This window comes from Lepisosteus oculatus, chromosome 17, assembly GCF_040954835.1.
Source record: "Lepisosteus oculatus isolate fLepOcu1 chromosome 17, fLepOcu1.hap2, whole genome shotgun sequence".
Lineage (NCBI taxonomy): Eukaryota > Metazoa > Chordata > Actinopteri > Semionotiformes > Lepisosteidae > Lepisosteus > Lepisosteus oculatus.
Window position 1 is genome coordinate 219,763 of NC_090712.1, and position 16,723 is coordinate 236,485.

The following is a 16,723-nucleotide window of genomic DNA, read 5'->3' on the forward strand; positions in this document are numbered from 1 at the left end:
ACACAGATTCTAACATTTTGACATTTTGTATTTAGTCGTCTCCTACATTACGCGATAATTTGTTTGAAGTAAAAGTGACCCATTTCCCGCTTGTAGACAAATTGAGTGTTTCCTGTCTCCCTCTCATCAGCACACCACGCTGCTCGGGACCACGTGCGCGGTGGTTATTTCTGCTGCGCTTGTGTTCAGCTGAGGCGCTCTGTATAGATGGGAGAGGAACGAACTGCTTTCGAGCATTACATTTTCTCGATCGCTTACTTTTCCCCGGATAAAAAACACAATATCCATAAAACTTGAACCCTTACAGAAGTAAGAAAACTAGCATCTGCAGGTTAAAAGCTGTTTGGACACTTACAAAGGAGTCAAAGGTTATTAAACTAGATGAGGAAACAGTATCAATATCTTGTTACTCTTTTAATAGTGACGGAACTAAACAGTTTAAAAAATGCAATTAATACTAGTGAAATTAAGCATGAGTTTAAGAAGTTGGATAAAAAGAAATGAACAATAATAAACTTTATTTCATATAGTGCTTTTAAAGGTAGCTTCACAAAGCCTTTTCCTGTAAGACAAAAAACGACGATAGGAGATAAGAGAGTGCAATAAAAAATATTAAAGTATTAGAAAAAGTAAAAGTATTTTGAGTGCAGCAGAAGATGCAAGGGGCAGACACAAACATCAATTAAGTAAAAGCCTTTCTGAGGAAGAAGGTTTGGAGTCTGTCTCCTTGGGGACAGAATTCCAGAGTTCTGGGGCACAGCAGGAGAAGCCCCTGTCACCCATAGACTGTAGACAAGCTTGGGACAGTAGAGCAGAGTCAGATGAACAAAGGTTGCAAGGTGGGGGGTAGGATAATAGTAGCTCAGACAGGTACTGAGGTCCCAAGCCATTTAGAGCCTTATAGGTGAGCATGAGGATTTCGAAGTCAACACAAAACCTGACAGGAATAATGTGATCACTTGCACAAAACCTAGTCAGGATTCTGGCTGCCAAATTCTGGATATATTGAGGTTTACTCAGATACCTAGCGAGGTGTTGCAGTAATCAATCCTAGAGAAGACAAATAAGGAGATACACAAGATAAGGGAATCTGAGAAGCAGTACTGAGGAAAGAAAATGTGAGCAGTGACCTGGAGAGATCGCTCCATATCGCAGCATGATTCTCCCTCAATGTTTTCTGCCTCATTTGTGTCACTGTACTCAGGATACATTGGGCAGCTAGTTGTGAAGCAAAAGGAACGAATTAAGGTTTATTCCATGCAGAAAAGTGAAGAAAGGAAACACAATGTTTTGGCTGTGGAGCCTTCTTTGGTGTGAGAAAGAGAGGAAAGTCAGCAGCTGATGTAGCATAGGAGAACAGAAGCCGGGAGTGTAGAGGAGGCGGGAGCAGGGGGAAGGCAGAGTGGGCACTCAGGTGGTTGCAAAGTCGAGAGAGGTGAAGGGAGATGTGAAGTCAAAACCTGCAAATTAATAGGATTAGAAGGAAACAAGTCTGTCGTTGAGAGAAGGGGGAAGGAGTGATCCTACTTTCAGGATAATTTTGATTTTGGATGTCTTCCTGCAATATGGTTAAAAAACCCTTCTTTGAGAACACAAACGGAGAGATCAGTGTGATCATGGCCATCAGTGGTGAAATGAGAAACTATGGTCTTGGAGAAATCTTTGATCCTCACAACCCTACCATGTTCTCTGAAGCGGTCTCCCAGTCTCTTTCCTGTGTCCCCAATGTAGATAGCTGGGCATTTTCGGCAAGAGATGCAGTAAATGAGGTTGCTGGAGGTACAGGATGTCATCTGACTGTTCCGGAATAGCCCTGAGGGGCCTTGAATGTGTGTGGTGTTAGATATATATTTACAGGTGATGCAGCGAGCTCTGTTGCAGGGGAAAGTGCCTGGTGTGGGTGATTGCTGACAACAGTCAAGGGAGCTGTGAACAAGAAGGTTACGCAGATTAGGTGGTTGACAATATGAGATGATGGGGCAGTCAGAAAAGAGGGTACCGAGGGGGAGGTCATCCTGTAAAATGGAAAGGTTATCATTAATGGTCCTGGGACTAGAAAGTGTGTTAAGGTGGTACGGAAGCATCAAAAGAATGCTATTACGAGGCCAGGAGTTCCTGATTGAGTTGATGATCTGAGGGCTGTTTTTGGCTCGGGTGATGGCCCTGTCGATAAAATGGGTGGGGTATCATCTGTTGATGAAAAAAGAGACATTTTGAGTGCTTGGTTCTGGAAATCCATGTTGTCCCTGCAAAGTCGACGGAGCTGAAGGAACTGTGAAAAAGGGAGAGAGTATTTAGTATGTTTGGGGTTAAATGAGCTATATAGGAGATATCTGTGTGAATCTGAAGTAGAGAGTCGGATGATTAATGGATAGGTTTATGTCTAGAAATGGAAGAGTTGTGGAAGATATGTTAAATGTATATTTGAGGGATGGGTGGAAGTTGGTGAAGTGATGCAGGAAGTGCTCTAATTGGTCATTAGAGCATGTGGCAGCACCAACGCAGTCAGCGATGTTTCGCTTGTAGAGGTCGGAGAGAAAGCCAGTGTAGGAAGCGAAGAAGAGTTCTTCTACCCAGACGACAAAAATATTGGCATAGCAGGGTCCCATCCTGGTGCCCATGGCAACTCTACTAACCTGCTGGTAAAAAAGGTTATTGAATGAGAAAGCATTCAGTGTGAGGACCAATTCCACAAGACGTACAAGAGTGTGGGTGGGTGGATCAAGCACTGTGCGTTTATCCAGCGTGTGCCTGAGGGCTGTAAGACCATCATTGTGGGGGATGATGGTGTATAAAGATGTGATGTCCATATTAAAAATTAACTGTGAAGCAGTTGCATTACTGACGCTTCTCCTTCAGCAAATCTGCAGAAAAGATTTGATGTCAGTGTACATTCAATTGAATAGAAAGAACATCAGCAATATTCTTTATTTCCAGATATTACTGACACTATGTCAAATGGAAATTTCGTTCGAACTTGAGAAAATTGCCAGCAGTTTGCTTTGTCATGAGATTACAAGGTTTTTTTTTGTTAACTAGTGTACTGTGACCTGAAGGTCTGTGTTTCTTTCACTGTGCACCTTTAGATCTTTGACAGAGGTCCTGACACAATGGAATTTTGCCTTAGGATTTTTGCTTTATGGTAATATAAGTAGTATCTTCTTAAGTTTTTTTTCTTACCACTTTTACTCTCCGTGTGATCTTCATAAATTTTGAACATCATAAGGTCTGAACAAATGTGAGTCCTTTTAGTTCATTTAGCTCGTTTGGTTGCTAGTAGATTATAGATTCAAGGACCTCATCCAGAAAGGTCTTGTATCAAGTGCCACTGTAGTCTCTTGTGTTTGTCTAGAGAGACTATTCCTTTAACTTGTCTGAAAGTGATATAAAGACATAAAGGATATGAACACAAGAAGGCCGTTTGGCAACGTAGCTGTTTGGTAGTTAGAAGCTGATTGCTCGTAGTATCTCATCTAAACCTTTTTTGTAAAGAAAGCAGGGGTTTGGTTTCAACAGCTACTCCATACTCCCATGACCCCACAATCCTATTCTTGATTTTTAATTTATTCCCCTGTAGTTTCCATTTGTCTACTAGTATGTTTCACAGTATATTCTGAAGTCCATGTTGAAGACTATTCTAGTATACAAAATCCTCACTGAGCCTCCTCACAGTCTACTGTGTCCAAGACTAAAAAGTTTTTTTCTTCAGGTTATGTAGGATATTCTGTTAAACTCTGAAATGTATCTGTTAATGCTTCTCTGGACTGAGTCCAAAACCACAACCTTGCACTTGATTTTGCCAGTGCATTGTCCAATTTTAACAACACATCCTGTGAATTAAATTGGATACTTTTAACTACATAATATTTCCTATCAGTTTGTTTGCCTTTTAAATTACTCCCCATGCTATCTAGGAGATGTAAATGTCAAAATTAGCAACTGTTTCACATGTGGTCTCTTCAAGCTCAGCATTCTCTTTGTCTGAATTTGTAGTTTGTGCTTTAGCTACCTGCAAGTAATACTCTGCACTTCCAGATCTGGTATTTTTTAAGGCTCAAAATGTATTTAAATCTTTTCAGTCATCATTTTTATAATGTGTGCTAGTCCTCCTCATTGTTTGAAAAGCCAACTAGTTTGCTAAGTATACCAGATTCTGGCTTACAGATAAAAATTAGAGCAGTGGTCCTATAACAGATGGCTGTAGTACCTCACTGATTGCATTACCCTAATCTGAGCATTCACAACTGTTCCCTTTAATGTTTTCAACCCAGTAATATTAGCCAGTAGGCACATATTTCCCTGTAGGCCTTAGGATGAATATTTGACAATTCATCCTTTATAAGGAAATTGATCAAATGCCTCCTAAAAATGTAACTTTTCAAAAGCTATGTGTGTGTAGAGTACTGTTGGTGCTTGTTCAAAGATCGACAAGACCTACGTTTCCTAAATTCATATTGTTAATTTGCCTGGATCTTGTTTCCATATTTTTTATTCTCTTCTTAAATTCTGGTATGTCCGCAAACCTATATATACAGTAATAGACCTCATATTTATTGGTCAGTAACGGATACTAGATTCAGTTTCGTCACCCATTTTATGGAAGGGTAGGGTGCTACACGAGCAGTTCTCCAGTCCCTGGGTTCTACCCCTGCCAGGAGTAACAGTTAAAAAAGTTGCATCTGTTAATACTGTTAAACAACTTTGTCCTTATTTATTTTTTACATGTATAGGTTATATATATTCTTGTTTTTACAGGAGTTTTTTATAACTTCCCAGAATGTATTCTGGTGTTTTCTGGCCTTTTTGGATTTGTACCACACTGTCTACAGAGTCCAAATCAGCACCTGGATTAAGCAGCTGTTTGAAATTTACAGATAGGCACACTTGCTTGTTATGACAAGTAGAAGCACAGGTAGTTGTTTATGTAATTCTTGTTTTTTTCTAACAGCAGGTATTTTATCTGATGTCACTGAACTTTTCCCCAGAGATGACAAAGTGCCTCAGCTCACTCATGTGCCCAGCATGCTTGCTGCCAGTGGTCGGTTTGAGCTGAGTGATGTTAGTTCCGAGCTATTCTTCTGTAGCCTAGGCACAGATACTACAGAAACATGTTTTGATGTATCTACTTCAGGCATGTCTGGTATGTGCTGTCTTCCCATAGTATGGTACAGGATAAAATAGCTCATGAGTGTGATTTACTGTGGCCATTTCTTACTCAGCATGCAAAGAAACCTTATTCCTTGCTCACAGTACTGGGAAAAACTAATTGCCCAGTGTGCATAACATCCTTTCAGCAAACTTCAGGAATAGCTATTCTTGGCTCCATGGATGATTGCTTCTTCATTGCAATGTGTACTGTGATAGTTTGGTAATAAAATCCCGGAAGGTCATGACTCCTGGGAAGAAGATTGAGAAAGGGGGACAGTGTGTTGCAATCACTGTGACAAAGGTGGCAGCTCAGAGCTACAAAGAACAGCACGAGTGATACCTAGTCTGGCACAGGTTCTGATTGGTGCTCCAGGTGTATCATCTGCTTAAACACAGCTGATGGGAGTTGACCTGCAGTAAATCAGCAGAGTCTCCGTTTGGGGAGCCTGCTCTGCAGCAGAAGAGAAATTAGAAAATATCTTAGTGTTCTCTTCTGTATCTTACTGCATTTAAATGGAATTTCACTCTTTTCTTTGAATTACAGAAAATGTATTTTAAAGATACAATAATGTACCCACACTTTGGGTATCATTGTGGGGTTCACATTTTTAAACTGTTAAATTTGCATGCAAGAGGAAGTGTCAGAAACTATTCTCTCAGAAAACATCCTAATACCATTTCTTGAAATATACTGTACTTTCACCAAACCAAGTTTTGGTTACACTACTCGACTTTGGTGATGACATTTTTATTACTTGAAATGTTAAAATATGGTGTTTTATAACTTTGTGTGATCCTACGAGTAATATCATTTCTCTTTATGAAAAGGAGGCGTATGCATGTGATTTGTGGAGAGCCATCTGGCAGATGGCCTGCTCACTAGCAAAGACTAGTTATGACCTTTCTCGTGCCGTAACGTGTCCTGGGGATGCTTCAGTCAGCTCCAGCACAGGCCCACCTAGTATGCTCATTCACCCATGTGATTAGCAGTGCTGTTGTAATTGAGTTGTCAGTAATAAAGTTTAAGTTTATCAGATTAGCATTAATGTGCACAATTATGCCACTGTCCCCAGGCTGCAATGAGAATCTGGCACTGTCAAAGTTCAGGATACTCTACTTTAGGCCATTGAAGGATTTTACAGCGGCCCCAAGATTGAACAATCCAGAACCTTCCTGTAGTAACTGAGGTGACTGGTTCAGGAACTGTAATGGTCTTGTAGAAGTAATTCCGTGGCTTTTAACTGCATCAGTCCCCAGTGATCACCGTGCAGAGAAAAGGTTTGAGAGCCCTTTGGGCTAATTCATACTCTAGTATATTAAAACTTAGTATAGACTTAAAACGATTCATGAAAATTAAACATACAACAGCAATAACATGTTTGGATTATTTTACAAAATGCATTTGTGAATCCTTAGATTCAGCAACTGGTGGCATGTACTTGCTCAGAAATCACTTTTTCTGTAACTGTTGATCATGACTTTTGAGGGTTTCCCTGCTTGAACATCTTGCTTAAGATTTTCCCATAATATTTAAGTGTGGCTTATGTCTGGAATTTGACGTGGCCAGACTATGAATTTTTTCCTTCTTCATCCATTCTGTCATAGATCTGCTTGTGTGTTTAGGATCATTGTCTTGCTGCCTGACACGCTTTTGGTTCAAATTACTCCAGAAATTGCTGATACAATACCAAATTCATGGTCCCTTCAATGGTGGGAAGCTGTCCAGGTCCTGAGGCACAAAACAGACCCAAAACTTAAATTCCCAGCAGCATACTGATGGTCTGGATGGGTTCTTCTGTTGAAAGTGTTTCTCTGAGCTGAATTTGGATGTGTTGCTTGTTTCTCACAAAAATCCATTTTATGCATCTTCTGTAAATGTGGTGGAAAGAGAAAGGTAATGCCCTAGTATGTGATTAGAACTAGCAAATGTTTAAAATTTGTTTTAGCTGTTTGAGATTTTTAAAATTTTCTGAATACTCACATCTCTGTACTGCTCCATTAGCTACCTGCTCTAGTCTGAGACTCCCCCACACTACCTCAGACTGGAAAATGTATAATACATAGGATAATAAAAATATAAAACTGTATGGGAGTAAAATATAGATTGGTGCAGGCTTAATGCCTTGCATTTCATGGTACAAAATTGCCTTATGTCAGAACAGTAATCTTAATACATAGTTATGTCAGGTGACAGGATCTTAACAAACTCCAGCTGTCTTGTGGAATTTAAACATTTGGGATTAGGCTGTGTGAATCCCAACTGTGCACATCACCACAATGAAGTGCTCTACCCAGGAGTTACTGGAACTTAATGAAGTTCACATGGGACATTAGAGGGCTCCAAATGTGAAAATGTAAGCTATTATATAGATTTTCCTGTGGTTTCAAATACCAGATCCTGGACCTAGAATAAACAGACTAACTGGAGTGACCATTGTAGCCTGGAGTGTCCAGTATAACATTACAAGGCTTCTTCAATGCTTTCAAACTTTATCTACTGGGGAACCAATGACTGACCAAGTCAAGCTTGAAAGAAAATAGACTGAAGTACATCTACATTAATCTATGTATAAAATCACCTTACTTTGCATTTATAATACAGTTATAAAATAGCACTAACTTCAGATTAAATGTGTATAGATCAGTAATTTCTGACTCCCACTTTCACTAGATCTGATTAGTTTGCATGTTGGCATTTATTATTCTAATTTTTTTGCATAGTGCTTGTTTCTCTGGATTGTGAAGGAAGTTTTTTTTCTAGTTTAATCCAACACATAATTATACACAGGCATATTCCTGCATTCTGACATAATCACACCATACCAGGTGTCTGAACATATTTTTCTTACTTCTGGATCACTCGTGTTTTTTCTTGCAGGTGAAATACAGGTAGATGCAGCCATTACAGTAGATCTGTATTAATTTGTTCCCTTGGTCAGTTTATTCAAACATTTGCTCAGACACAGAAGACTGCTATCTGCCTCGCATTGCATCCATTAACCTCCCAGCACTACTACCAGTCATGTGCCTTTTATCTGTAACACAGCATCTTTCAAAATGGTATTAACAAGAACCCTCCAGTGAAAGGTGAAGGATTAGATAACCGAGTTTTCCATTTCAGCAGCTGACATCAGGATTTAGGAGGAATCCTACATTGCATGTTTTTTTTCTGAGAAAAGCACAGTGTTGTGTAATAAAACTGAAAACAGATGTCTGGACTCTGTTAGTGTACGTGTGGACCTAAAGGAGTACAAGTCAAGGGTTTGTTTACAAAATGAGACAACTGCACACTTAAAGCCCCTGGCTATTGAACATTCTGGACACGGTTGATCCTTGAAAGGAATGAAAGCCCCTTTGAAAGTACATTTATTAACTTGGTTCATCACACCATTCTGGACATAACGTATAACAGTTGAAACCTGGAACACATTTTTCACGTAACAGCCAGGACCTTAAAATCTGAACTATGTTGACTTAACTTTTTAAATACTCATGATAACTGCCTAATCTGTATACTGTATTGTTTTTAGAGATAATGATAATGCAGCAGCTTTTGGTCTTCTTGCATATTGACATCAATGTTGGTCTGAAGGACTAACAAGATTTACAGTATGGCAGCTCTTTGGTGCTTCAGGAACACCTTGAAATAAGGATCCCTGGGAATTATTCTCCCAAAGCCAAGAATTTAGTGCATCTCCACTTCATATCAAGCCTACCAGTGGAAGATTTTCAGCCGCTGTAATTACATGTGTTTCTCCAGTACCTGGTTATGAATGGATTATCTAGACATAGTGGCCAGTGTGTTCTTTTGTACACATTAACACCTGGATAGTAGGGCCAAGTTGTCTACCTTTGTGGTGGGTGTTGCCTGCATTGATTGATAAAACCCACCGAGTGAGAGAGCAGATTGGCCATGATACTGAAAGTGGTAGAACAACCAAACCTTTACAGGATGTCCATCAAACCTGTTTGTTGGGACACTGTCCTGGGCATTGGCACACATGATTGGGTGTAGTAAGTAGAATTGCTTGTTTTGGAGAAGTATAAGTCTGCATGTTTTTTTCTCTTGACTGTGGATAATAATAATAATAATTGCTTACACTTATATAGCGCTTTTCTGGACACTCCACTCAAAGCACTTTACAGGTAATGGGGACTCCTCTCCACAATGTGCAGCATTCACCTGGATGATGCGACGGCAGCCATAGTGCGCCAGAACGCTCACCACACATCAGCTATCAGTGGGGAGGAGAGCAGAGTAATGTAGCCAATTCATAGAGGGGGATTATTAGGATTGGTAATTGGTAAGGGCCAATGAGAAATTTGGCCAGGATGACAGGGTTACCCCTACTCTTTTCAAGAAACACCCTGGGATTTTTAATGACCACAGAGAGTCAGGACCTCAGTTTTACGTCTCATCCAAAGGACGGCACCTGTTTTACAGTATAATGTCCCCATCACTATACTGGGGCATTAGGACCCACATGGACAGCGCCCCCAGCTGGCCCCACTAACACCTCTTCCAGCAGCAACCTTAGTTTTTCCCAGGAGGTCTCCCATCCAGGTACTGACCAGGCTCACACCTGCTTAGCTTCAGTGGGTTGCCAGTTGTGAGTTGTAGGGTGATATGGCTGCTGGATGTAGCCTTCTGGGTGGCTTTGCCAGATAAAGTGCGAGTCCCAGTACAGTAACCACTCCCAGCAGCTCCTCGTCCCCAGTGGTGGCAATGTATCCTCCTGTTCAGAAGCAGCCCCTGCTCTGTGCCTGTGAGCCTGCAGTGGGGTCAGTGTGGTCAGTGCAAGGCTACGTGTCACCAGCACAATGGTGACGGACAGCTTTCCAAAGGGTACTTTCAGACTCAGGGGTTAAAGAAGAAAACTAATTGACTCCAAACCTTAAAGACTAGAAATTAATACTGTTGGAATGGCTTGTTCTTGAATTTATAGAAATCAGTTTATTGGAATTAATTTAATCTTTGAGATAAGCGTTTCAATGAGATTTATAAACTTAAGTTTGAGAATTTTGTTTACTTTAAGTAAGTTTGTTTAACATTAGAAGAACACAAAGACATTAGAAGAAATAAATGTAAATGTCTTTAAATCAAGTCAGATTGTTTTTGTTTTGGTTTTAAAATCTCGTGTGAAGTCTTCATATAGCATAGTCACCCATGCTATAATGTTTGCCATTTCAGAAGGTACAAGTCCATAGTGTGTGGCTGCTTGTTGCCTCCTTCATGACACCCTGTATCTAGTGGACTGAAGCTGAGTTATCAGGAACAGAAATGTGCTCAGTGTTTCTGCTGTGTAAGAGGCTGTTTTTTCTTGGAAAGGGGCCCAAGGAGAGGTGTCATCAGAAGTATGTACTGTATAAAAGGGGCTGATTCTTCTCATTTCTTAAGTTATGAAGGGCTTCAGTAAGGTAGAACCTCTGCAGTAAGTAAGTGTTATTAAGCTTCTGTTCTCCTTTTTGCATTGTTGGCGTTTGAAATTGTACTACAAACAGTTCCTGTTTTGCATATGAGTTGTGCGTTTTAGCTATACTGTAAAAAATGTAGAAAAGGCATTTGAATCTTCAAATACCAGTAATCTTTTTGATTCTCTTAAAAAAATAACTTTTTCGGGATTGAAGGAATGCAGTCCGTCTGATTAAAATGTGAAACCATAAGAATAGTAGAAATTGTGTGGTCTAGAATAGATTTGAACATTCATGTTTTCAAAAGAGTTTGCTGTTCAGATACTTTGATCAATAGTAATTACTCATTAATTTCTAAACAAACAGACTGTTAGAGTGAAGTGGAGAGAGTTGTTCTCTCCGGTTCCCTTCTCTTTTTATGCTGACAGGGAGGCAGGTGTTCAGCAGCCAGCTGTGCGCTTAGTTAGGAGGCTTACAATGGAAAGGCACTCATCCAGCTAAACTGGAGTTGTCTGATTTAATTAACGAGACAACGGTTTGAATTTACATCCATGCTGGTTTCTGCTGTGTGGAATTTCCTAAGCTGTTCATTAAATATTTGAAGTAGTATGTTATGTATTATTGTCATAATATGTTATGATAAGTTACACAGAATGCAAGTCATGCATTGATAACTTTATTCCCAGATTTTTAGACTAAGTACATTCATTCTGGAAATTAATTTAAAAATATTTGTAAGCATACATGATGTCTGCAGTTCTCTCTTCCATGACACCTGGTGTAGCTCACAATCAAAGACCTTGTCCTGAGCTTAATCTACTATGTAGATACAGCATTGAATATGTATTATATGCAGTAAATCCTTTTTTGTTATAGTTCTAAATGTAAATTAATAATTCCAGTAGTACTATCATTAAGGTGGCTATATGAAGACTTGTATTAAAGCAAAGCTTTGCTGTATTCATAACATGTTCTCGAGTGGTTACTAATGCATGCAGATGGTCTGCCGTTCATAAGCATTCTAATGTAAGAATCTGCAGAGGAACATGTAGAAGTTATTTTCTACATAATTAAAAAAAAGTTTTAGCTGTGGAGCCTCTTCAGGTGTGTCAGTCTGAATGAACAGACAAGATCATCAGAAAATGAATGTTGTATTTACTATTAATCTTCACTATGCTAGTCTGGGTCTGGATTCAGGGTGTTTGCAATTGTTGAATGGGACTCGGGAAAGCTGTATGCTTGCCAGTGGTTTGAAATTTGCACAGTTCATAACTATTCAACCATTCTTTGTCAGGTTCATTGTGGATATTTGAAACCCAAGACATAATGACATCAATAAATCCTCCAAAGGACAAGTAAGTACTTTATCAGTTTTTTAGTTTCAATTCTGTTTGCACGTCTGAGTGCAAAGAAGTAGGGTTCTTGTCTGCCACCCTGTCTGTTGCTGTTTCCAGGTACCGAGCTGTGTGGCTGATATTCTTCATCCTGGGGCTGGGCACTCTTCTGCCATGGAACTTCTTCATGACTGCAACAATGGTATCTGAGAGTTTGGGGTTTTTCCCCATTTGATAAGACTTTTATTTTTAAGCAGTGCGTTACAAAATTCCTTAATTCCACAAAGACATGACTAGTTTTATTTAACCTCAAAAGATTTGTCTAGAGGTGGACCAATCATCGTTTTGTGAGCCCCGTACCAATCGCTGATTTTCTGTCAGCAGGATCGGCTGATACGGATACGATCCGGGCGGGGGGTTGGTGTGTTACTATCCAGCCAAAGACACAAAAGATGGTATAAGCTCAAATTGTTTTATCAACAAGTAAGACAACGATTGATGCAGCCAACTCACATGAAGTGACAAGCTGCAGTCTAACAATTTTTATCTAATGAAGATGACCAAATGCCATTATCTGAAAAGTATTTCTGACTGGGAATGGCATAGTGTGGCTCTAGGTGAGATATCAAGTGGCAGAATCCTACATCTTCAACAACCGAAAATGGTTGGTTATCTAGCACAATAAATTGCATTATTTTGGAAGGGATTCAGTTTGCTTTCGGGCTATTGCTGTTGTACTTTTGGTATCTCTCAAATGTCACCTGCACTGACTTAATGTCGTTGTAGCTTTATACTGTACATCTTTCCTAGCTGATTGAGCCTGCTATCAGAATATGTATGATATTCTGTACCCATATAGTGGTAGGAGCTGTGAACTCCTGCTGAATTCACATGCTAAACTCTAACCTTCACGCTTGCTTAAGCACAGATGCTTCTCCCTCTCTGTACTGAACTCCTGATGGGGGAATGTTTATACTAAACACCTTGATAAGGAGGGAATGTTTTAAGTGCTTTCTGAGTCCTGCAGTTTCTTGAGACAGCTACCTGAAAGACAGGAGGGGGAGGGTGTAGAGAAAAGTATATAAAAGCTGTGTAGAGCCATATCCCCTTTTGAGCTACACAACAATAAGCCTCAAATGTGTTGCTCCTTGTATGCCTACAATAAAGCTTGGCTTGACAAACGGACACTTCAGGCTCGAATCTCTTGGTTTCTACATAGCTCTGCTAGTTTCTGATACTCACTGTACTCAGTCGGGTGATGTGCTCTTTAGTGTCATATCAGGTTAGTTGTATTAAAATTCTTTATCGTTGCTCCCCCCACAAGACACGTTAGTTTTACAAACATTGTAAATAGCATTAGTTTGATCTGGATCAGATATTTAAAAAAACTGGCAGACGGATGACATGTTTTCATTCCAAGGTACATGGCGAAAGTTTGGTTCAAATATTTTGCGTCATAGATCAGTCAAAAGAAAGGAACATCGGCCGATCACATATTTAAAACGGGAAATGGCAGATTTTCCGATCTATAGCCAGTCAATCCTTCCACCACTAGGTTTGTCACACATCTCTATCATTGCACAGGAAAAGAAAAACTGGCAGTTTATAGCAATTTGTCATCTCATTTTCACAATGACTGGGGAGGAATTAAGAGGCTAAATGTTCACACAATAGTGCATTAAACTTGGTGCATCAATAGGGGTTGCCTGGGGTTCAATTCTGGGCAGGGACACCTGTGTGGAGTTTGCATATTTCCATGTTCATATTGTTTTTTGTTTAATCCATCTCCTCCCATATCCCAAAACATGCTGACTGGTTATTGAGCTTATTGTAGCCATTTCAGTTCTGACCAGGAGTGAGGTCCTCTTTAATCTGCCCTGCCTGGAGTGGCTTTACTACAGTGCTGACCCCAGTATGTGTGGAATAATTTTGAGATGAAATGCCATTGCTTCATTTAAACAAGTGGGAAGAACCAATTATGCCTTTCCAGTTGTTTTAAACACTATTCTCTGGCCCTAGTTCCTCATTTTGCTTACTTTGCAGTATTTCACGAGTCGGCTTAAAGATGAGGTGGCAATCAACATCACAGGCAACCTGACAGATGGGGTGGCCCAAAATTACTTGGAGGCGAAATTCAACAACTTTATGACCCTGTGCGCCATGCTGCCTCTGCTGCTTTTCACCTGCCTCAACTCCTTCCTGCACCAGAAGTAAGGAGCTTCCTGTGCTCTTCCCGTGAATCACATAACAGTGGATTGCTTTTACCAAAGAGTAGAACAGTAATAGTTGAGGCTGTGTGCTGGCTAGGTTAATTACTTGTTTTTTATCACAAGAGGTTGTAAATCATGTATTGCACATTAGGGTAGGAAAGTGACAATGGTGACTTCATTTATTAAAAAGGGGGAGATGAGATTTAGTGTCAGATGTCTGAGAAATATCTGCAACTCCTGCTATCCCTGATGCCTATGCTATTAAGGAGAGGTGTTACATTATCTTGTGGTATTTTTCCCTAGGATTCCACAGAAGGTGCGCATCATGGGCAGCCTGTTTGTAATTCTGTTTGTGTTCGTGCTGACAGCAGCGGTGGTCAAGATCTCTCTCTCTCCGGTCAGCTTCTTCACACTCACCATGATCAAAATTATCTGCATCAACTGTGAGTATCAGCCCAGCCTGCCTGCACCTAACTGCAGTTAAACACAAGGGGTCTTCTGTTGGGAGTGACAGCACTTTTTAATCTCCTCTGTCACACCTGTCATTCCCTTGCTTTAGTTGATGGCATTTATATTCAAGTACATAGCTGCGTCAGCATGCATAGGCTGCAAAGGAACAAGTAAAGGTTTAAGTAATAGGTTTATTCCATGCTGAAAAGAGAAGAAAGGAAACACAACATTTCGGCTGCTTGTTTCTGTTTGTCTCTGTTGAGTGCTATGTAGTTCATATTACTGCCTTCATCTTGGCTCATCCTGTTTCTGATAAGTCCCTCCCAGAGGCCCAGTGTGGAGAACAAGCTGGGGCTATAAATTCTATCCCCCCCACACACACACACGTTCTTCTCTGGCCCGGGGGGCATGTTGTTGTGTGTGTGTCTACATGCCAGAGAAGAACTTTGGCTTCTAGAATTACGCTTCTCAGAATAAAGCCTTATGGATGCCATCTCTGACACCCAGGGACTTTGCAGGCAGATAATGTCACTCTGCAACTCACAACTGGCAACCCACTGAAGCTCAGCAGGTGTGATCCTGGTCAGTACCTGGATGGGAGACCTCCTGGGAAAAACTAAGGTTGATGCTGGAAGAGGTGTTAGTGGGGCCAGCAGGAGGTGCTCACCCTGCAGTCTATGTGGGTCCTAATGCCCCAGTATAGTGATGTGGACACTATACTGTAAACAGGCGCCGTCCTTCGGATGAGACGTAAAACCGAGGGCCTGACTCTCTGTGGTCATTAAAAATCCCAGGGCGTTTCTCGAAATGAGTAGGGGTGTAACCCCAGCTTCCTGGCCAAATTTCCCATTAGCCCTTACCAATCATGGCCTCCTAATAATCCCCATCTATGAATTGGCTTCATTACTCTGCTCTCCTCCCCACTGATAGCTGATGTGTGGTGAGCGTTCTGGTGCACTATGGCTGCCGTCGCATCATCCAGGTGGGGCTGCACATTGGTGGTGGTGGAGGGGGTCCCCATTACCTGTAAAGCACTTTGAGTGGAGTGTCCAGAAATGCGCTATGTAAGTGTAAGCAATTATTATAATGTTAAACACAAAGCTGGGCACAGGAGATACGGAAGAGTCTGTCATTTGCAAGGGAATGTTCTGATGCTGTAACTCGTAGGTGAAAGGACAATGGCCAGGTTCACAGCATTTTCAAGAGTGAAGAGTAACCAATCACAGTTTGTATATAGGCTTGCAAACCTGGACCTACATGCTTTTGTATTGGTCTCCCCATTACTGAAGATATGTTCCCTTAAAGTATCGAGTACATGCCTCTTTTTCTTAGCTGTGAAAGTGTAAAGATAAGGATTGCTTCGCAACTTAGTTAAGCATGGGAGCATATTGGATTATACTAGGCTTATACACATGATTTATTTCCTAAACCTGGTCCTATGACCTTGAGCCATATTTTTCCTGTTTTCTGTGTGCCTCACTCTCCTTTTCTCCCACAGCTTTTGGAGCCATCTTGCAGGGTAGCCTGTTTGGCCTGGCAGGCCTGCTGCCCGCCACCTACACCACCCCGATCATGAGTGGGCAGGGCCTGGCAGGCACCTTTGCTGCAGCTGCGATGATCTGTGCCATTGCAAGTAAGTGTTGCTCAGACAGATGGCCTTGGGGAAAGTGGGATTTCTCTAATGAGCTGATTGCATCCCTTGTATTGTTCTCTGTCACAGTATGAGCTAGGTTTACGTCTGTGGGTCTGAATGATGCATAATCACTCACTCTAGGATGTTCCTCTTGAAGTGTACGTATTAACTTGTTTTAAAACAAGATCTGAAGCTCCGTGAAGTTGGGACCCCTACAGACGGCACAAACGATGAAACCCACCTCTTTCGTTAGTGCTGTGTTTGTGCCGTTGAAAGTTGCGTTTGTGCTGCTTTCGTTTCCAAGATATAACACCTTGCTTCTTCGGGGTCGTGACGTCACTCAGTCCCCGTACAACGTCGTATGGGAACCGGGCTGGTCTCAATCGTTAGTGCTGCGTTTGTGCCACTTTCGTTCCCGAGATATATATAATATATATTATATATTATATATTATATATATAGTCCTGAATCCCTGGTTCCTTTTCATGTTGGTGAATGTGTTTTGCATAAAAAAGAGCAACAATGGTTCAGAAAGT

At 40.9% G+C, this 16,723-nt stretch overlaps 1 protein-coding gene across 5 annotated transcripts in view; it reads left to right on the plus strand.

The window, feature by feature from the left end:
* Window positions 1-16,723, plus strand: part of LOC102684876 (equilibrative nucleoside transporter 1) — a 42,460-nt gene that overhangs the window by 14,120 nt on the left and 11,617 nt on the right. For 2 of the 5 annotated variants that reach the window (XM_069179993.1, XM_069179990.1), the window contains exons 2-6: window positions 11,855-11,915; window positions 12,015-12,096; window positions 13,938-14,104; window positions 14,408-14,547; window positions 16,053-16,187. In XM_069179993.1, the coding sequence (XP_069036094.1) occupies window positions 11,887-11,915; window positions 12,015-12,096; window positions 13,938-14,104; window positions 14,408-14,547; window positions 16,053-16,187 (553 nt within the window). In that variant the 5' untranslated portion in view covers window positions 11,855-11,886. Of the gene's footprint in view, window positions 1-10,492; window positions 10,585-11,854; window positions 11,916-12,014; window positions 12,097-13,937; window positions 14,105-14,407; window positions 14,548-16,052; window positions 16,188-16,723 lie in introns of those variants that run through there. The other 3 variants (XM_069179992.1, XM_069179991.1, XM_069179994.1) reach the window with 3 other exon arrangements.